Below are 20,751 nucleotides of genomic sequence, written 5' to 3' on the forward strand. Positions count from 1 at the left end.
TCCTTAGCACTTGTTATAAGAGCCAGGGATACATCATGAAATAGTGATTCAAAACAAATAATAGTGATGAAACTAAATATGAAATATATTTTATATAAATATGAAAGAAAGAGGTGAGGAGTAGTCTCTCTCTCTCTCTTCTCTCTCTCTCTCTCTCTCTTTCTTAAAAAGATTTATTTATTTTGTGTATATCAGATTCCATTACAGATGGTTGTGAGCCACCATGTAGTTACTAGGAATTGAACTCAGGACCTCTGGAAGAAGAGTCACTGAGCCATCTCTCCAGCCGGGAGTAGCCTCTCTTTAAACCCAGAGAAAAGGAAAGCAAAGTTCCATAGGTCACATGGAAAACGGGTTGGGGGGTGTAGTTAGCCCACAGGTGAAGCAGTGCATGTATGCTGCCTTCTGCAGCTCTTAGGAACTCCAGAGACTAACTCTGGTGGCTGCATCGCCTCTCACCGAGTGGAGAAGCTTTGTGTTCTCAAATCCACCACTGGTGAACGTGTAAGTGTTTGTTGAGCTCACGGAAACCCTGCTACAGTGAATGAAAATAAACACACGGCACCACCGGAGCAGCAGTGGATCTTTTAGAGAAGCACTAAACCACAGTGCAGGCTCAGGTGTGGACAAGGTGGGAATTTGGGAAAGGATGGCACTCCATAGTGTGCTGGTTCCTAATGGATGACAACTTGGTTGTGGGATCCAGACCTATAATGCCTGTAGACCTGACACTCTGGAGGTGCAGGTAGGAGAACCACAAGTCCAACGTCACCCCCATAGCAAATTTTGATGCCTGGAATACCGTAGACCTTGCCTCCAAATGACTGTGAAGGGCTGGTGAGTAAGAACACATTTGTCCAGCCTGGAGAGCCACATGCACCCAAGGGTAGACTTGTGTTCAGCTCAATACAAAACCCCACATTCTTTAAGAAACATTTGCAACATTAGAACATCTTTCTTGTGGTTTTCCTCCTTTCTTTTTTTATAACGTGAATCTGTGGTTCTTGAGTACAAGTTTTGTAGATGGAAATGTCTGTCACAAGGTCAAAGGTTTGAAACATCAGGATCTGGTGAGTTGTAACCTTTGATCCCTCTAATAAAAAAATAAATTTTATCTTTCTTTTTGACCTTAAGTAACCTGAATACCGAACCATTATCTCAGAATAAATAGTTCACATGTTGTTTATTTATACGTATTGATCAGGTTTCTCTAAGAACAGAACTGTGAAATGCACACACACAGAGATTTATTAGAGTGGCTTACAGGGTGTGTTCCAGCTAGTCCAACGGAAAGTCCAAGAATGCAGTAGCTGCTCAGTCCACGAGGCTAGCATCTCAGCTGGTCTTCAGTATACAACAGAATCCCAAGAAAATAGGCTCTAATCCCAGTGGGGGGAAAAGGGGATTTGCTAGTGGGGGTGAGGACCAGCAGGCAGAGCTAAGCTTCCTTCTCATGGCCTTTATCTGGGATGCCAGCAGAGGTGTGGGCCAGATTGAAGATGGCTCTTCCGTCTTCCCATTTCAAATGATCCAGTAGGAAAAAATTCCTCACGGGTGTGCCCAGCAGCTCAGGTTTTAGTTAATTCTAGGTGTAATCAAGTTGACAACCAAAAATACTCATAACATTGTGTCTTTTAAAATCTCTTGGGGCTAGAAATACTGCTCAGCAGTTAAGAGAACTTGCTATACTCCCAGACGTCTCAGCACCCACGTCTGAGGAGAAGAGGGCGTTGGATCTCATTACAGATAGTTGTGAGTTACCATGTGGGTGCTGGGAATTGAACTCAGGACCTCTGGAAGAGCAGCCAGTCCTCTTAACTGCTGAGCCATCTCTCCAGCCCAAGAGAAGTTTTAAAGAGAATGATGTGCTGTTGAATTAGGGAGCTGGTAAAGAGCCTGCTGTGCAGTGGGAGGGCATGGATTTGGATCCCAGAACCCAAGTAAAGCCGGATATGGTGACCTGTGCCTGTAATCCCTATAGTGAAAGGGGAAGTGGAGGTTAGAACCCCCAAAGATCCCGGCTAACCTGGCACAGAGAGCTAGGGACCCTGCCTTAAAGCCAGATGGGAAGAGAGGAGAGGCACTTTAGGTTGGATTCTAACAGGCACACATGTACCTACATAAACCTCACACTTGGAATTATTTTAAACGATACTGCCTTTTGTGGAAATCAGGCATTTTCTACTGGACTTAGTTTTTGAGGGGTTTTGTTGTTGTTGTTGTTGTTGTTGTTGGTGGTGGTGGTGGTGGTGGTGGTAGTAGTGGTATGTGTGTTTCTATGTATCTGAGCTTTGTAGCCTATGTGGTCCCCAAAGCTTTGTAGCCTATGTGGTCCCATCTCAGCCTCCTGAGTGCTAGGATTGCAAGGTGGTTCTACCAATCCCAGTCTGTTTTGTTTGGTCAGTTTGTGGATATGGTTGGTTGATTTTTGTTTGAGACAAAATCTCCTATGTATATTTTTCAGTTTTATTTTTATTAATCCTTCAAGCATTTTGTACATGTATAACAATATATTTTGGTCATATTTGCTACTTCTGCCCTACTTCTGACCCTCCTTCCAGAACCACCCTTGACTAAACTCATGACCTCCCCTTCATTTAAAAAATAAGCACCCAGCAAGTCTAGTGTGTGAGTGTGTGCTGCTCCAGCGTTTGTGGGTGTGGAGGGAGACAATGGGGCGCTCAGACCTGCTAAGGCCCACATACACGAGAGAAAGCTCTCCCTCCCTTCCTGTCACGTGCCTTCGGTTTATTTTTGTTTTTTCACTTACTTGTTCAAGGACTTTACTGCTGCTGTGTGGCTTTGCTTCTTTTGTCATTGTGGTTTGTCGTTGTTTTGCTTTTTTTACACACTCCTAGGGGAAAGGTTTTCTGAGTGAAGAGGCTGGGCTAAGTTCCTCAGTGAGCTTCACTGACTCGATATGACCAGAGCAAACTATGTAAGACTCCTGAGGGCCTGGTGAGCTATCTCAGCTGTAAACCTGCTTGCTGCCGAGCCTGCTGAGCTGTGTAAGTCCCCAGACTCACATGGTAGGAGGAGACACGCAGCTCCTACAAGTTGCACTCAGACCTGCACATGTATGTATACATTCACACATACATACATATACACATACATACATGCACGCATAATAGTGTACTGGCTGGTTTTGTGTCAACTTGACACAAGGGGAGAAGTGACCCAAGCCCTTGGAGGGGCCCAGAAGTTTATGAGTGGATCCCAGACGTTGGATGGTTAGAGTTTGATTTTGGTTTTGACTGTGACTGTGCCCTGATATTTTTCCCTCTTGAAGGAAGGAGTGGAGCCCACAGTTAAAGAGACTTTGAATTGTAAAAAGACTTTGATTTTTAAAAGAGACTGGATAATTTTAAAGGGGCTTTAATTTTAATATGTAAGAAGACTGTGGGACTCTTAAGGTTATTTAGATCTTGGGGATGAATAAGAAAGTAAGGGTTGAGGCTTAATAGTGATGTGTTTGTGTGTCAAGTTGACAAGGGGTCAATTGTACTGGCTGGTTTTGTGTCAACTTGACCCAGCTGGAGTTATCACAGAGAAAGGAACCTCAGTTGAGGAAATGCCTCCATGAGATCCAGCTGTAAAGCATTTTCTCAACTAGTGATCAAGTGGGGAGGGCCCAGCACATTTGGGCAGTGCCATCCCTGGGCTGGTAGACCTGGGTTCTATAAGAAAGCAGGCTGAGCAAGGCAGGGGAAGCAAGCCAGTAAGTAACATCCTTCCATGGCCTCTGCATCAGCTCCTGCTTCCTGACCTGCTTGAGTTCCAGTCCTGACTTCCTTTGGTGATGAACAGTGATATGGAAGTGTAAGCTGAATAAACCCTTTCCTCCCCAACTTGCTTCTTGGTCATGATGTTTTGTGCAGAAATCGAAGCCCATGACACACACATACATGCATGCATATGTCCACACAAACATACATACACACAGTATTACATTAAGTAATCCTTTCGTAGTTTTTTCCTCCCCTCTTTCCCTCTCTTCTCCCTTTCTTTCTCTTACGGTTCCCTGGCCACCATCATGCTACACGGTGCTGCGCCAGCTTCGTCCTCATCTTCAGATCGTATGAACCCAATGCCTGGAGCAAAGCCTGCCTGCGCCACCCCCACTGTGGGAGGTGAGGGTTGAGTTAGGCTCTCCTGCAGCCTGCACTGGCCTCAGATGCCTGACTCCGCCTTTACCTCCCAAGTGCACTGCCATGCCTAGTGGTTCGCCTTTACAATATTGCAACTGACTTCTCCAAAGTCCACTTCTTTGTGGTTCTAGGAAAAGATGAGAAGTCTAAACTGTGGTCTGAGGGAGATCATGATGTCAGGAACTTGACCGTGGTCCTCCTGTTTGCCTTGCAGGTAGAAAGTGTCTCTGCTGGGCTCTCTTCGTCGTACAAGGACAACAGAGCACTCATGGCTTTCAGAGGGATTCCTGTATGTATCACCCATAAGCTTCTGTGTGCTGCGGGCACAGGAGAGCATAGGCCCTGAGCTCACACACATCTGCCACACAGTCTGTCTGATTCGATCACACCACCCAGAGAATGAGCATAGAGTGAATGCACTTGGGGATGCCTGCAGCACCCCACAGCCTCCAGGGGGTCATGCTCTGCACTTACTTACTATTCAGCAAGGCAGATGCTTGTCCCCCACGTTACCCAACTGCAACCTCAAAGTTTGCTCGAAGCCCTGCTTTAAGAATCACTTCTAGCAGGCAGTGGTGGTGCATGCCTTTAATCCCAACAGTAGGGAGGCAGAGGCAGGCAGGTCTCGGAGTTCAAGGCCAGTCTGGTCTACACAGTGAGTTCCAGGATAGCCAAGGCTACACAGGGAGAAAAGTCTTGGGAAAGAAACAAACAAAAAGGACTCATTTTTAGGCTGGAGGAGGTGGTGAGGGTCTGTAAGTCCCAGCATTTGAGAGTCTGTCTGAGGCAAGAAGATGGAGTTCTTGCCTGCACTACATAGCAAGACCAAAACAAGACTGAATTTAGAGCTGGGGTGTACCTTGGTGTAGAATGTGTGCTCAGTATGCACTGGGCTCTGAATCAATTCTCAGCATGTGCACATGTATGCACACACACACACACACACACACACACACACACACACAGACTGAGGAAATTAGTAAAGTGGTTGCCTTGCTTTGATCTCTAGAAGGCACATAAAGCTAGGTGTGGTGGTGTGTGCTTGTAATCCTAGGACTGTGGAGGCAGAGGCAGGAGGATCTCGGATTCAATAGGCAGTTAGTCTGGCCAAATCAGGGAGCCCCGAGTCTCAGTGAGAGTCCCTTTTGCAAAATGCAAAGTGGAAATCTCCTGAGAACACCCAAGGTTGACCCCTGGCCTACATGCATGTGTGCATGCACATGCACGTGCACACTTTTTAAAATCAGTCCATCGGAATAGTCTTCCAGCCTCTAACTTCAAAGATATTTCCTACACAGTGGGTGGGAAGAGCCGTGCATGGGGAGACATGGCCCCTACCCTCATTCTAAAGGCTATCTGTCCCTACAGATCTCAGAGCTGAAGAACTGTGGCATTCTCCAGGCCCTGACCGCAGAGACCAATGGATGGCAGCCAGGCGGTAAGGACGCCGCCTGAGGGCCCTTAGGGTTTGGGTGAGATCCAGACCAGAACCTCCAAGAACCCACTTTCTATGGTCTGAATCAGTCTTACTCTCGCTCTCTCTCCCAGAGTTTTGTAGGTTTATCATTCCCCATCAAAAATTAGGAGCAACCTGGTTTAGGAGCTAGGTTATCTGTTGGTGTTTTGCTGTGTGCTTTAGGGTAAGCCATGTAATAATGTCTGATTAGAGTGAAAAATCTTAAAACTGTATCTGTCTGTCTATGTGTCTATCTGTCTTCTTGTCTATCATCTGTCTATCTACCTATCTGTCTGTCTATCATCTGTCTGTCTGTCTATTTATCCTTTTAGTTTATCTTAAATATTTAGGGAAGGGTATGGGCCAGAAGATGACTTGTTGAAGTCAGTCCCCTTCTACCATGCAGATCCCAGGGACAAGCACTGAGCCATTTCACTGACCCAGCAGTGGAAATATGAACATCTCTCACCTTCCCACACAGTGTGAAAACAAGGCAGTACAGGCTGGGCACGCCTTTAGCTCAATACCTGGAACACAGAGGCAAGCGGATCTCTGTGAGTTCAAGACCAGCCTGGTCCACAAATCTAGTTCCTGGGCCAACACGGAGAAAACAAAACAAACAAAAGACAGTGAAGCAGTGGCAGTGAGAGGCTCCAGGAAGTCTCCTCTCTTCCCTATGCAAGGTGTTTTCCACACTCTCAAGTCATCGCTTGGTAGTTTATTTTAAAGGTAGTCTCAGGTTCAGAACTGTCTTGGAGATACATCCTCTAGTTTCAACTCTCCCTTACATGTGTCGCTTTGAACACATCGTGTAGCCTTTCTACTCATTCTCTTCTGCTAGAAAACAAAGGTAGGCAGGGGCTGGGGACGGGGTAGAATGCTGGCCTTTCTTGCACTCTGGATCCCAGCCCACGCACTCTGAAGGGGCGGCCACCATGAGAACAGAACTGTTCGCAGCAGAACCTGGGCACACAAAAGTGTACTTTGTAGTGAGCACCCAATCACGTACACCTTTTTGTGTGTTTCTTAAAAAGATGCATTTGCTTTTGTTTTACTTGTGGGGGTTTTGACTGCGTGTGTGTCTGTGCACCGCCTTTATTCAGGGCCTGCAGAGGCAAGAAGGCATCAGATCCCTGGAACTGGAGTTACAGACAGTGGTGAGCTGCACTCTGGGTTCTGCAAATCAAACCCAGGTCCTCTAGAATAACAGCCAGTGCTCTGAACTACTGAGCCATCTCTCCAGCCCCTCAAAAGTATATGTATATTTTTATCTTTAAATGCTATACAACACTGGGAATGTGGCTTGGCGATAGAGCACTTAGGCCAGTTTGCCTATGGCCTTATGTTGTTTGCTATTTTGAAACACACACACACACACACACACACACGCACACGTAAATAAAAATATATATACATATATATATGTGTGTGTGTGTGTGTGTGTGTGTGTGTATAGTTGCTGCCACACCTGAGTTAGACTTCTAGGACCCAATGGCAGAAGAAGAAGATTTGTCCTGTGATCTCCACATGTGCACTGTGGAATGGACACTCTCACACATAATAAATAAATGTAATTTTAAAACCATCTGTTTTGTTTTAAGAGTTCCTCTGTGTAGCTGGCTGTCCTAGAGCTAGCTCCGTAGACCAGGCTGGCCTGGAACTCGGAGACCCATCTACTTTTGCCTCCTAGTGCTGTCTCAAACAAACAAACAAACAAAAGTAATGTTCTCGGCTAATTTCCATTTACAGAATCAGTGCTGTTTGATGGATAAATGTTAGAGGCAAAAATAGTCAAGTCAACTAAATACTAAAAGAAAAAGAAAATGTGAACTGCATTAGTTATTCTAGAGATAATTTGATTCACACACACACACACACACACACACACACCCTCCTGTGGGTCCCATTTCAGGATTGTCTTCAGATCTTCAGAGCCAAGAAGGTCAGCCTGGCTCCAAGAAGACAGGGGCACTCATACAATTTAGTCATCTCTCAGGCACCCTGTGGTAAGGCTAGCTCAGACCTTGAACTTTCTGTTGCTTAACTGTTGTAATGGCCCTCTCCCTGTGGCCAAGATTTCTTCTGCTCCTGGATCACAGACATGCTCAGATTGCTTGTAGGTGAAGGATCACTGGGTTAAAGGTAGGCCTATTGATAAAGCTGCTTGAAGGCCAGAGTCAAAGGGCAGAAGTCGGCTGTGCCCAGCCCCATCAGCTTGCCTGCTGCTGGACCACACTTCTCACTTGTTTTTGTTTTCTTCTTTTTTTTTTAAAGATTTATTTATTTGATATATGTGAGTACACTGTTGCTGTCTTCAGAAACACCAGAACTGGGCATCAGATCCCATTACATCCCCCTAGAGATGATTGTGAACCACCATGTAGTTGCTGCGAGTTGAACTCAGGACCTCTGGAAGAGCAGCCAGTGCTCTTAACCACTGAGCCATCTCTCCCGCCCGTGTTTTCTGGTTTTTGTGTAGCCCTGTCTGTCCTGGATCTCATTCTGTAGATCAGGCTGGCCTTGAACTTGCCATGATCCCCTTGCCTATGCCTCCTTAATGCTGGGATTACAGGAGTGTGTCACACGGCTCACACGCTGTTTTTTTTAAAGAACTACTTGATATACATATGTGTATGTCCGTGTCAGTGAATGTACCAAGCACCTGTAAAAGCCAGAAGAGGGTGTCGGGTGCTTTGAAGGACTGCCTGCGTGGGTGCTGGAAACCAAGCACAGGTCCTTTGGAAGAGAGGCAGGTGCCCTTAGCTGCTAAGCCCCTCTCTCCAGGCTCTTTTCTTGGAGGAGAGCTTAGGACCAATCCGACTGCCTGCCTCTTACTATGCAGATGCTCTGAGCCAAACCCCCAATCCCTCATTCCTCTCTTTTTGTCCAGCCACTGTGTCCCTAAAGCTTTGTCTGCTAAAGGTTGAACTTTGCTTCTCTGCTCATGCAAGACCAAGTTCTGTTGACATTATGTAGCCGAGCCATTCTGAGTCTCAGTGCCTGCTGCCCCAAGGCTGAAGTAGCTAGCTGGGACTCCCTAGCAGCTCGGTCAGTTTGGGACCCTCATTCTGTTTCCTCCCATCCCCCTACTTGCTGGCTCCAGGACCAGTGCTGTGTCAGTACAGTGGACACTTGTTGAACTCTTACCTCTGGGCTACACAGCCATGGTAGAAGCTGCAGGATTGCCCCATGTTCACAGAAATCCCATGAGAACTCACAGATGATTAAATAATCTGGCCAAAAGCACAGCTAGTAAGCAGCAGGGATGAACCCTGTCTTTCTCTTCCGGGCGGTTTCTGCCCAGCTGTCACCAGCATCTGCAAGTCTGTTCTACCAGTGCAGTTTTCATTACTGCAACAGAGTACCAGAGGCTGGGTAATTTTATGTGGAATAAAGGTTTCAGCAAGCATGGCGGCACATGCCTGCGTTCCCAGCACCTGGGAGGTGGAGGTAGATGAGGAGTTCAAGGTTATTTTTGGCTACATGAGACCCTACCTAAGAAACAAATAGACAATCTGAGGTTCATCAAAGTTCACTCCATCCCAAGGTCAGGGGCTGCATCTGGTGTCCTGCCTGAAGCTGGAGTCCTAGATTGATGCAGGGTATCACATGACAAAAGTGAGGGAGCATTCGAAGTGTCCCTTCTGGCTCCTCTTTCCTGTTTTATTTTGAGGCAGAGTCTTACTTTGTAGACCAGGCTGGCCTTGAACGCACTGAGCTCAGCCTGCCTCTGTATTCCAAGCGCCGGGATTGAAGGAGTGTACCACAGTGCCTGGCATTTTAAAAAAAAGGGTATGAGCTGTAATTTTCATAAAAGCAAAGTCAAGCCTTCTAGCGAGTACAAAAGTTACACCCAAGCAACCGAACCCGTTTGCGTCTGAACTGTTTGGTCACTGAAAGTCAAGCGTTCTCCTGCTAAACTTAAAGGTCTGATTTTTAATGCAGACTGAGCAATGACTTGTTTAATATTCTTTTCAATCTTTTTGTTATAAAGAATGTTTTCCCATTGCTTTTACTCTTTTTGAAAGCAAGGTCTCACTATAGCCCAGGCTATCCCTCGACTTACAGTAGTCTTCCTGAGTGCTGGGGTTCCAGGCGTCAGCCTCCGTGCCTGCCTGACTTCGGGCTCATATTCTACAAGCCCAAAATTTTAAACTGTTCTTATTATACAGAAGTGGCCATAGCATACAGAGTTTTGTGTCAGAACTCTGACATGTACACTTGCATTCACTCCCAGCGGTTAGGGATTCCCTAGTACTCCAGAGCTGAATCCAAGCTCCAGGGCCGGCAAGAGAAAGAACTCGCTGTGTGAGTCAGGTGACCAAAGTTCAAGTCCCAGAACCCACATAAAGGCAGGAGGAAAAAAAGTTGTCTTTTGAGGACTGGCTTAGCGGTTAAGAGCACCGACTGCTCTTCCCGAGGTCCTGAGTTCAAATCCCAGCAACCACATGGTGGCTCACAACCATCTGTAATGGGATCTGATGCCCTCTTCTGGTGTGTCTGAAGACAGCTACAGTGTACTTATATATAATAAATTAATAAATCTAAAAAGCCTTGTCTTTTGACCTCTACACGTGTGCCATGGCACACATGTGCCACACAAACACAGACATACGTCCAAGAATAATAAATAACAGTTTAAAAAGAACTTTTCAAGCAGTACCCTTAAGCATTGCAGTTACAGAGGTCACACCGGAATGGGCACATTTTACCCAAATAAAATTCTTTTATGAAAGCTGAAACAAGTTTGATTCTAGTTATTAAATACTTTGGCACTCCGTGTACATAGTCCTCAGTTACGTGGCTTCTAACTTATGGTCGGAAATGTCTGGTATGAAAAAAATCTAAAAGGACAATACAAAAGAAGCAAGGCCTAACGGAGGTCACATGAATGAAAGCAGCATGCCTGGCAAGGTGGTGACACCTCGAGCGTGCCAGCCACACCTCGAGCGTGCCAGCGCTTGGGAGGCAAGGTTGGCGGATCACCACAAGTTTAAAGATAGCCTGTTGGATGTAGAAAGTTCCAGACAAGCCAGGGCTACATAGGAGAGACCATGTCAATAAATAAACACATGTAACTGGCAAGGATGAAATGGGCTAAAGATATAGCTCCCCTGGTAGTGCTCTGTAGACAAGGACAAGCTTCCCCCTTCTTCTGCCTCCAGAGTGCTGGGACTAAGGGCCCACCATGCAGGGCCCTTGCATAGCAGATCTCTGACCCAGTGTTTTCCCTACAACAGCAGCACCTAGGCTCCCCACAAAGCTGTTTGTGGGGATTTAGTGACTAAAAGGAGACAAGGGAATAGTTGAATGCTGTAGTTAGGGAACATGATACATACGTGCTCCTGCAGCTGGCTGTGGTGGACGTGCCTCCTGGCGCTGGAGGCCGAGGCAGGAGAAGCTCTTGAGTTGGAAGCCAGTGGGGACTACAGAGGGGTATTCTGGCTCAACAACAACAAAAACCAACCATCTAAACAAAAGCTCATGAAAGGCTAAGCAGCTTGCGCGCCACGGGTGGTTTCTGTTGGGAAAGACTGTGGCGTGGAAATGACACTGCAGTGCCCATGTTCTGCACAGGGCATCATGAGAGGATGTTCCCCCATGTGTGTTTCATCTGCCCTTCCTTCCTTCCTTCCTTCCTTCCTTCCTTCCTTCCTTCCTTCCTTCCTTTCTTCCTTCCTTCCTTCTGAAACAAGATGTAGACCAGGCTGGCCATGCATGAACTCACAGAGATTCACCTCCCTCCATCTCCCAGGTGCTGGGATTAAAGGCCTGGGCCCCCATGCCTGGCTCACCCTTTTTTTTGTTTTTGTTTTGTTTTAGCCAAGTTATAATCCCCGAAATTAAAACACTTTAACCTCTCTGCAGCTGGGAAACCCTGACACACCAGACTTTGGTCTAAAATGAAGATCCATTACCTAATTTGTGTTTTAGTTTTGAGACAGCAGAGATGGCTCAGTGGTTGATGGTGCTTGCTGCTATTTCAGAGATAGAGTTGAGTTAGTTCACAACTACCTATAAGTACAGCTTCAGGCAACCCAACACCCGCTCTTGGCCACTACCTACGTGCACATGTGCGCATAATAGTAACAGACATAATAGTAGAGAAATCGTTACTTATTTTATTAGTATTTTAAAGACAGGCTCTCCTATATCCCCAGCCGCCTTCTGATTCTCCACCTCTCAATTGCTAGGACCCCAGGCATACATCACCAGGCCTGGCATACGCAGTATGAGGGGTTGAATCAAGGCATTTATGTATGTTAGGCAAGAACTTTACCAACTGAGCCACACCCCACACTCAGAAACCTGGCTTTTAAGATCGCTTCCTTTTCTTCCCCTGACCGCTCTATTTTTCATTACTGTTACTTCTGCGCCAAGGCTGTCTTGGAATTCCTATGGACCCCTCGTGCACTTTTTCTCTGCTTTCGTCCAAGTGTTTCCTCTTTCCTTCATGGTTTCTCCAAAGAAGCTACCAGGATGCAGACATGATAACCTCATGTAATCCATGCTGCCTCCTGAAGGCCCTTGGTTAGCTGTGCTGGTGGTAGGCAGGGCTTCTGTGGTGGGGGAGGGCTGGTATGGTGTGGGGGGAGGGGCTGTGGGGGGGGGCTGTGGTGGTGGGGGAGAGGCTGTGTGGCAGGGGCCTCGGACCCAGAGCTCACAGAGGCCCTTTTCCCATCATTGCAGTTGTGAGTACAGAGATGCTCAGAGCCCAGGAAGAATGGGAAGTAGTGGACACCATCCAGCCAGACACAGGTAAGTGGAAATGATGCTGTCCCACACAGCTACCGGCAGAAGCCACACCAGCCAGGGCACCCGTGACGGGGGCCAGAAGACGAGTCCTTGAACGTTCTCCTACTAGTTATCTGACATAGAATGGAATCTTATCTGCAGATCCTAAGAGGACACTCTCCCACAGGAAATAGAGAAGGAACACTTCAAGGCAAGGCTGCTGTTGTCGCCCTCCCTCCACCCAGTGCCAGGGAAGCACGAGAGGCTTGCCAGGGTTAATACCTGAAGGGGGACAAGGATGGAGGTCCCACGGGGGCAATGAGGGCCCCCATAGAAGACATCTACTGGCAGTCTCTGAAGGCTGGGGACAGTTGTCGCAGGTCCATTTCTGGCAGATTTAGAAGGAGGCTGGAGTCTATCTGGGTCTCACCCAAAAGTCACCAAGCTAAGGAGAGATGTCACAGTGATACCAGCCACCACCAATATTGCTGGTGACAAGTTAGTAGCCGGTGCTTGGTTTAGAGGTGACAACCAGTAGCTGTTAGTTAATAGGACAACTATCATCCCGAATCCTTGGGTGTGTCTTCTCTTTTTATCTAGAGAGTCAGGTCGACTCCCAGCAGCCTGGCCAGCTCATCTCCTTCAGCGAGGCCCTGGAGCACTTCCAGACCTTGGACCTTTCCTCGTTCAAGGTATGTCTGCACGCTCCATAAGCGCTGGACCCTTTCTCACCCAAGAAATCTGGAGGTACGGGACCTCAGATAGCCAGAGAACCAGATTTGGCGGAGGTACGGGACCTCAGATAGCCAGAGAACCAGATTTGGCGGAGGTACGGGACCTCAGATAGCCAGAGAACCAGATTTGGCGGAGGTACGGGACCTCAGATAGCCAGAGAACCAGATTTGGCGGAGGTACGGGACCTCAGATAGCCAGAGAACCAGATTTGGCGGAGGTACGGGACCTCAGATAGCCAGAGAACCAGATTTGGCGGCTCACGCCTCTAACCCCAGAGGCTAAGGGGAAAGGATTGCTCATGCTTTTTTTAGACCAGCTACAAAATGTGCTCCAAGCTAAGTATATGCAGGTGCCTTGTGGTAGCCAGAGGGCGTTGGGTCCTCTGGAACTGGAGTTACAGGTAGTGTGTGTTTCATTGCTTGGGAGCTGAGCCCAGGGCTTTTGGAAGAACTTTTAACCCGTGAGCCAACTCTGAGAACCCATGGTTCACATAGGGCTCTGCTATCCTTTATGGAACAGAGCCTGGGATTCAGGTCATGTGCAAATACCCCATGTTTTCCCTCTTAGAGATAGGAAGTGTGGAGTTAAAGTCCAAGTAGCTCTGGGGGAGGCAAGACGGACCGTCTGGGAAGCAGGGTACTAATGATTCATCACAAATGGAGGGAAATTCCCTGTAGGAGCCAGAAACCGACTGTAAATTTCATTACATTTATTTGTTTTTGAAACGGAGTCTCATTGTACAGCCCTGACTGAACTGGAACTCACTAGTGATAAACTCAAGGCAATTCTTCTGCCTCAGCCTCTAAGTATTGGCCTTCTAAGCATGCAGTGCCATGCCCAATATGATTTAGAAATTTAGGAAAGATGCTGAGGGCTGGAGAGACAGACAGCTTGGCAGTTAGGAACAAGCGCTTTTGCAGAGGACCTGGGTTTGCTATCCAAACACCTACATGTCAGCTCGCCACCCATTATCCACTTCCAGGGATTCGACGCCCTCTTCTGACCACCTCAGGCCCACCTCAGGCACGTGGTGTATGGACATACGCACTTGTGTGCTTCCCTACTTAATTTTTTTGAGACAAGGTATGTCTATGTAGCCCAGACTGGCCTTGAACTTACGATCTCTCTGCCTCAACCTCCTGAGTGCTAGAATTACACATGTGGGCTATCATACTTAGTACCCATACCTTTTAAAAACAATACAATTTTATTTTTACGTGCATGAGTGATGAGCCTCACTGGTCCGTCACCAGCTAGTTCTGAAAAAGCCCAAGAGACCAAATGCTGGGAATCCCTCCACCGAAGGACTTCCGGCAAAAAGACATCCTGCAGAGAATCTGGGAGCTGGGAGTGCCTGTCTTTGGAAACTCACTGCTGGCTCCTGGCTCCTCCTTCTCCAGGTCCAAACGCTAGCTGACAGACGGTCACTGGACGATAAAAGTTTGAGTAGATTGTCTGTTCTTTCCTTCTCAGAAAAGAATCCAGCCAACTATTCAAAGGACTGGGCTCGCCGCCCTCCGACATTGCCTCTTCGGGCCACCAAAGCTGCACCAGGGTCTTCGGGAAGAAAGAGACTTGGTTCTCATCATTGCTCAGTGTGAGTGCTGGAGTGACCCCAGGGCACATGCTCAGGGCCGTGATAACAGGAAGGATAGTAGTAGCATGTCTTGGCACTGTTCAGTGTCCCATCCTCTGGGAAGCGTTGGTTTCTCCCTGAGGAACAGCCTAGTAGAAAGTGTGCATGTGTTTTGGGGCAGGTGGCCTGGACAGCCAAAACCCAACGCATGGCCGAGTGCTCCAGACCATCTACAAGAAGCTGACTGGCTCCAAGTTCGACTGTGCCCTTCACGGAGACCATTGGGAAGACCTGGGCTTCCAGGGTGAGAGAAAAAATGCCCATCTTGCTTTCCTTGTCTGATTGATTCCAGAGGGAGAGGCCATCTTGAGTGAGGGGGGGACATCTAAGGGGGTACAAAAGACTCAAGGGCCCCAGGATCAACACACGAGAGCACGGCTAAGGGGAAGAAGAGAGGGATGGGGAACTTGACACTTGGAGCTCTGCCATCTGTCAGGAAGCACTTTAGTGGCACACATGGGAGTGATGTCATTTGAATCTGGTTTGCTTGTGCTGTACCCAGTGTGTGTGGTACTTGACCTCTAGCCCAGGCTTGTTGTATGCCTGGTAAGCAGTCTGTCCACTGAGCTGCATCCTCAGCCTATACTATTTTCCCCCAAATCCTATCACTAATTTGTGAATAAACTATTACAGGGCACATCTACACACACCTTTCATCCCAGTACTCAGGAGGCAAAAGCAGGCAGATCTCCGTGAGTTTGAGGCCAGCCTGGTCTACAGAGCAAGTTCCAGGTCAGCCAGGGCTGTCATAGTTTTCTATAGTTGTAACAGATCTCCACAGATTTAACAAGGAGATGTAGCTTAGTTGTTAGAACACTCACCCTGCGTTCAATCCCCAGCACCCCATAAAATGACATAGTCTCATACACATGCACTTCCGGAGAAATGGAGGCAGTGGGTCAGAAGTCACATCAGCTGCACAGCAGGTTGGAGATGAGCCTGGACTCCATTGCCACCCTGTGTGGATATAAGAGTGACTTAGAACAAGCAGCCCCACTCTTATCCCCTAGTCTGTAGCTGAGTCTGGCACAGGACCCGGTGAGAGGACCAGGGTGCCAACTATGCTGATCTTATTTGTGAAGGATCTAAGATCTATTTCCTTAACCTTTTGAGCTTCTAGAAACTTCCTGCAGACCTCTATCGCCTCGGCCAATAGTAGCATCCCCAAGTTTGCTCCGTCCTCACATCTTTCTCTAGCTGTGTGTTTCCACCTCCTTCCTCTTTCATGGACCCCTCTCTTCTGCACCAAACCCACCCAGATACCTCCAAGACACGCCCCTCTCTGCTGGTAGCAGCCCGGATTTTACCTGATTTTCATCTCCTTTGCTGTGTGTTGTGTTCCTAGATTCTGAGGTTCAGAGTGTGGTCATCTTTGGAAGTTAGGGATTATTCTGACCATTAGAACTCTCAGGTACCTAGGCCCTCACTGAGAATGAAGAGGAAGAGGAAGGAGAAGTGGGGCCACGGGCATCTCTGTGGTGTGGTTGGAATAGGTCAGACGTTATCTAAGTTGGGTGTGTCTTACTGGGCTGCCTTTCTCCTAACCCCTTGGCTAGAGAGCCAGCTTTTCTGGAACCTTCGTGGTCTGCTCTTAGTCTGTTTTCTGTTGCTATCACAAAATACTTAAACTGGATAACGGGTAGAAAATAGCAGCTTATTTGAGTCGTGATTCTGATAGCTGTGATGTCTAAGAACATGGCCCCAGAATCTACTCAGCATGAGTTGAGGGCCTTCTTCCTGTGTGGTAACCTGGTGGAGATGGAGGGAAAGGGCAGCAGCCCTGTGCGCACTGGAGACTTCCCTCCTGTTTTATCTATCTTGAACTTGGCTACGCAGACAACGATGACCCTAAATGTCTCATCCTCCTGCCTTTACCTCCCAAGTGCTGGGAGGACCGGCATGTTGACAAACATGTCCAGTTTATAATGTGCTGGGGATGGCACGTAGGGCCTCGTGTATGTGGACAAACACGCTGCCTGCTAAGCTATATCCCCCGCAGCCCCTATCTTTGTGAAGATGATACTGGTATCCATGGGAACAGAAGGAAACCCCGCCAGGGCCACTCCTGAGCGCCAAAGGATAGACTTGTCTGGTCCCGTAGGGCCCATCAGGGCTGTGTCCGGAAGTGGGCACGTGCAGGGCTCTCGTCCTCCTCAGCCCAGCAGAGCCAGTATCGGGGCAGTGGTTCGACTCACTGGGCACTCAAGGGATCAGGACAGGACAGCGTTCTTTCTCATTGTCACACCCTGGTTTCTACCACAGGAGCAAATCCAGCCACAGACCTCAGAGGGGCAGGTTTCCTTGCCCTCCTGCACCTATTGTACCTGGTCATGGACTCAAGGACTTTGCTGATGGCCCAGGAGATCTTCCGCCTGTCACATCACCATGTCCAGGTAGGGGTCTGGTGGGAAGCCAGAGGGAAAGGCTGTGAACTGACCGGAGCAGGCAGGACCGCGCAGTTCCATGTGCGGATGGTGGAGACGAGCCAGGAATGGCTTCTCCGTCAGATGCCTTGGAATCTGGGCTCTGCCATTCACGAGCTGTTGGACTTTATAGCAAATCCCCGAGTCCCTCAGAACTTTGGTTTCCTTACCCGAAAGATGGAAATCCTAAAGCCTCGTTTTCATGTCTTCTCTGTCGCTCTGATAAAGCGAGTGAGGAAGGGTTTGGCTTTGCTCACAGTTTGAGGATATAGGACACCAGTGCCAGGGAGTCACAGCGGCCGGAGATTCGGGAGGCAGCTGGCCACATTGCACAACAGTCAAGAATGAAAGCAATAACCGCAAGAATGCTGTGTCCAGTCGCTTTGTCCATTTCACTGGTTCTAGCTTCCCTGCCCAGCGAATGGTCCTGCCCACAGTTAAGACGCGTGCCTGCCTCCTTATCAACAATATAATCAAGATAATCTGTTGTTAGCATGCCCAGAGGCCCACGTTCCAGGCCATTCCAGATATTGGCCATTTGTCACCACTAACCGTCTGTGATCAGAGGCACTAGGAACACAGGGGTTGCTGCTTCCAGTATTGGTAGCTTCTTTCTTGGCCCAGTGGTGGTTTTGGTAACCCCTTAGTATCCCCTGCCCTTTGGAAATAGGTCTGACAGTTTTCCCATGTATTGAAGGATAATATTCCCTCCAAAGACAGATATGGCCTTCTTCCTTCCATTTTTCTCCCCAAATTCCCAGGGCTAGCAATTGGTTCAGTGAACAAAGATCTCTTCCGCATCCCCACCCACCCTCGTAGATATGTTTTATGATACTTGGGATGAGTCAGAGAACGAAACAGACTGGATCCTTCCAGCAGAGATGACAAGATAATACACTGGGTGAATTAATTCCAGGATCCATTAGAGAGTGATAAGCACTGAGAAAAGCCTTAAGTAAGGTAGGACATAGTGCTTAGTGGCGGGGTCAGGCGGTTCTCAGGAGATAAACAGCCTACAAGGAGGTGACATGTCGGCCAGGTCTGTGTCTAGGGTTCAGCAGAAGCAAAGGTTACAAGACAGGGGGCATTCTGGGACTGAGTAGAAGGAACATGGCCCGAGGTGTAAGACAAGACGAGGTCACCAAGGAAGCAGGCCAGAGAGCAGGGTCCCAGGCTCGTCCCTGGACTGCATCAGGTGCAACTGCTCAACCGCGCAGTGACCTCACCAGCTGCCAGGAGAAGAACAATTTCTAGGGACGTCCCTTGTGACTGTCCAAGTGGAGGGGGGACAGTGGATTGGATCAGGGAAATTTCAAGGATAAAATAAAGTAGACCCGTGAGTGACTCTAAGAGAGTGTGGGTTTGATGCAGTGGGCGTAGGGTTAGGAATCAGGGCAAGGAGGAAGTCAGTGATTTTTTTTAAATTAAGGACAACTCAGAAAAAAAAAAAGAGGCATGGTAGTGTATATCTTTAGTCCCAGCACTCAGGGGGTCTCTGTGACTCTGAGTCAGCATGGACTACATATAGGGCAGTTAAGGCTACATACTGAGGCTCTGTCTCCAAAACAAAGTACAGAGGTACCATAAAGAAAAAGTAGGGGCTAGAGAGGCAGCTCAGTGGTTAAGAACACTAACTGCTCTTCTAGAAAACCCAGGTTTAGTCCCCAGAACCTACATGATGGTCATAGTAGTCTGGACCTCCAATTCCAGGGGATCCGACCCTCCCTTCTGCTCCCCTCAAGCACCAGGCATCCATGTGGTGCCCAGACATACCCGCAAGCATACCACCATACACATGAAAATAACTGCACATTCTGAGCTTGGTAAGGTGGCACATGACCAATCCCTGCAAGGCCTCACATAGTGACTCCCAGGGGTTGGGAAGGTAGCTGTGAAAACCACTTGCCTAGCAGGCTCGGGGTGCTGCGTTTAACCCCTGGTACCACCATGGATTAGATACCTCTCATGAGTTGCACACCACCCAGGGCTACAAGCCTGGGGATATAGCCAGAAAGAGAAAGAAAGAAAAGAAAAGAAAAGGTGGGGGAGGACTGGGACATTTTCCGAGGACGTTAGAGACAAAGAGCCTTGACTTAAGTTTACAAGGGAGTAGAGTGGAAGGAGTAAGTTTGGGGCAGTAAATAAAGATTCATTTTTCAGAGGCTTTCACGCCAAAGGGAAGCCAGGAAGGATGACTGGACTTAAGAGGCTTTAGCCATGTCAGGTGTGTGGCTGTGTATTCTTGCTTTTATTTTGCTTTTTTGTTTTAAAATTGTATTTTTGTCTGGGTCTGGAGAGATGGCGCAGCAGCTAAGAGAGGACCCAGGCTTGATCCTCAGCACCCACTGGTAGCTCATGTCTGTAATGCGGCTCCAAGATTTGGCACCCTCACCCTCACATAGACAAGCATGCATGCAAAATACATTAGAAAATACACCATTGAAACGACTTTTATGTTTACTTATATGTGTGTGTGTGCACATGTGTGCAGGTGCCCATGGAGCCCAGAAGAGGGCATAGGATCCCCTGGAGGTAAATGTGAGCTACCTTGTGTGGGTGCTAGAACCAAACTCCAGTCCTTTGCAAGAGCAGCCAGTGCTCTTAACCACTGAGCCACCTCTCCAGCCCTCTACTTTTGCTTTGTTTTGTTCTTAATTTTTGAGTCCGCATTTCCCTCTGTTGCCCAGTCTGTCTTGGAACTCACCAGGTAGCCCAGATTGTCTTAAATACACAGCGAAGTCCCTGCCCCGGCCTCCCCGGTCATAGGACCACATGTGTGAGCCACCATGTTTGACAAGTAGCTATTTCTATAAAATTTCAGTTATACAGAAAAGTTGTAAGTGGGAAGTATTGTGTGATAACAGAAATCAGCGTTAGAGCCGTGGGCTTTGAGACTCAGCTCAGGTGGTAGAGGGCTGCCTCAAGTACACAAAGCCCTGTGTTCAGTTCCGTTCCCCACAGAGAACAGTCTATGGCACACACATTGAGTTGTGAATGAGCGAGTTTATCAAGCACATAGCAGGCATGGGTAGGTGGTTTCTCCGCGGGAAAGGAAGCTGCAGCTTCTCCTCCCCACCAAGGGCCGTGAGTAAGCAAGGGTAACCTCTGTTGGAAACGTTTTTTTCTTCCAGCCGCTCCAGACGGTGCACTGGCTTTAATGCATGACCCTCGGTTATTTTCTGTCCTCCTTCCTCCCTCTTACAGGACTAGGGGCCCAGCCTGGCCCAGGACACCTGAGATAAACCAAACAGGCTTGAGTCTGAGACAGGGAGCTCCTGTTCTCAAGAGTCAGCTGTCAACAAACACAAATAGCACAGGACAATTTACCAATTAATTTATATTAGAGGTCCACAGGGCCTGACATGTTTAGGGCACACTTGTAAATTCAAGGTCATCCTAAGCTTCACAACAAGTCCAAAGCCACCCTGGGATACCAGAGACCTTTTGTTTATTTATTAACGTAAACATTTGATTTGTATAACTATTTTTTAAAAGATTTATTTAGTTTATGTATATGAGTACTCTATGTACACCAGTGTGCCAGAAGAAGGCATGAGATCTCATTATAGATGGTTTTGAGCCATCATGTGATTGCTGGGGATTGAACTCAGGACC

At 47.9% G+C, this 20,751-nt stretch overlaps 1 protein-coding gene and 1 long non-coding RNA gene across 4 annotated transcripts in view; one reads left to right on the forward strand and one right to left on the reverse strand.

Moving 5' to 3' along the window:
* The window catches only part of ELMOD3 (ELMO domain containing 3), a 37,390-nt gene that overhangs the window by 6,719 nt on the left and 9,920 nt on the right, over nucleotides 1-20,751 (forward strand). For all 3 annotated transcript variants that reach the window (XM_080932602.1, XM_080932604.1, XM_080932603.1), the window contains 7 exons: nucleotides 4,366-4,440; nucleotides 5,520-5,589; nucleotides 12,298-12,366; nucleotides 12,943-13,034; nucleotides 14,551-14,674; nucleotides 14,835-14,957; nucleotides 16,976-17,106. In XM_080932602.1, coding sequence (XP_080788728.1) covers nucleotides 4,366-4,440; nucleotides 5,520-5,589; nucleotides 12,298-12,366; nucleotides 12,943-13,034; nucleotides 14,551-14,674; nucleotides 14,835-14,957; nucleotides 16,976-17,106 — 684 coding nt within the window. The remainder of the gene's footprint in view (nucleotides 1-4,365; nucleotides 4,441-5,519; nucleotides 5,590-12,297; nucleotides 12,367-12,942; nucleotides 13,035-14,550; nucleotides 14,675-14,834; nucleotides 14,958-16,975; nucleotides 17,107-20,751) is intronic.
* LOC308432796 lies at nucleotides 15,008-17,389 on the reverse strand. Its single transcript, XR_013975424.1, has 3 exons — nucleotides 17,307-17,389; nucleotides 17,038-17,114; nucleotides 15,008-15,670 (listed from the first exon to the last, which is right to left on the reverse strand). It is a non-coding gene; the product is annotated as an uncharacterized lncRNA (long non-coding RNA).

The sequence above is a fragment of the Micromys minutus genome, assembly GCF_963924665.1.
Source record: "Micromys minutus genome assembly, chromosome: 18".
In the NCBI taxonomy this organism is placed as follows: domain Eukaryota; kingdom Metazoa; phylum Chordata; class Mammalia; order Rodentia; family Muridae; genus Micromys; species Micromys minutus.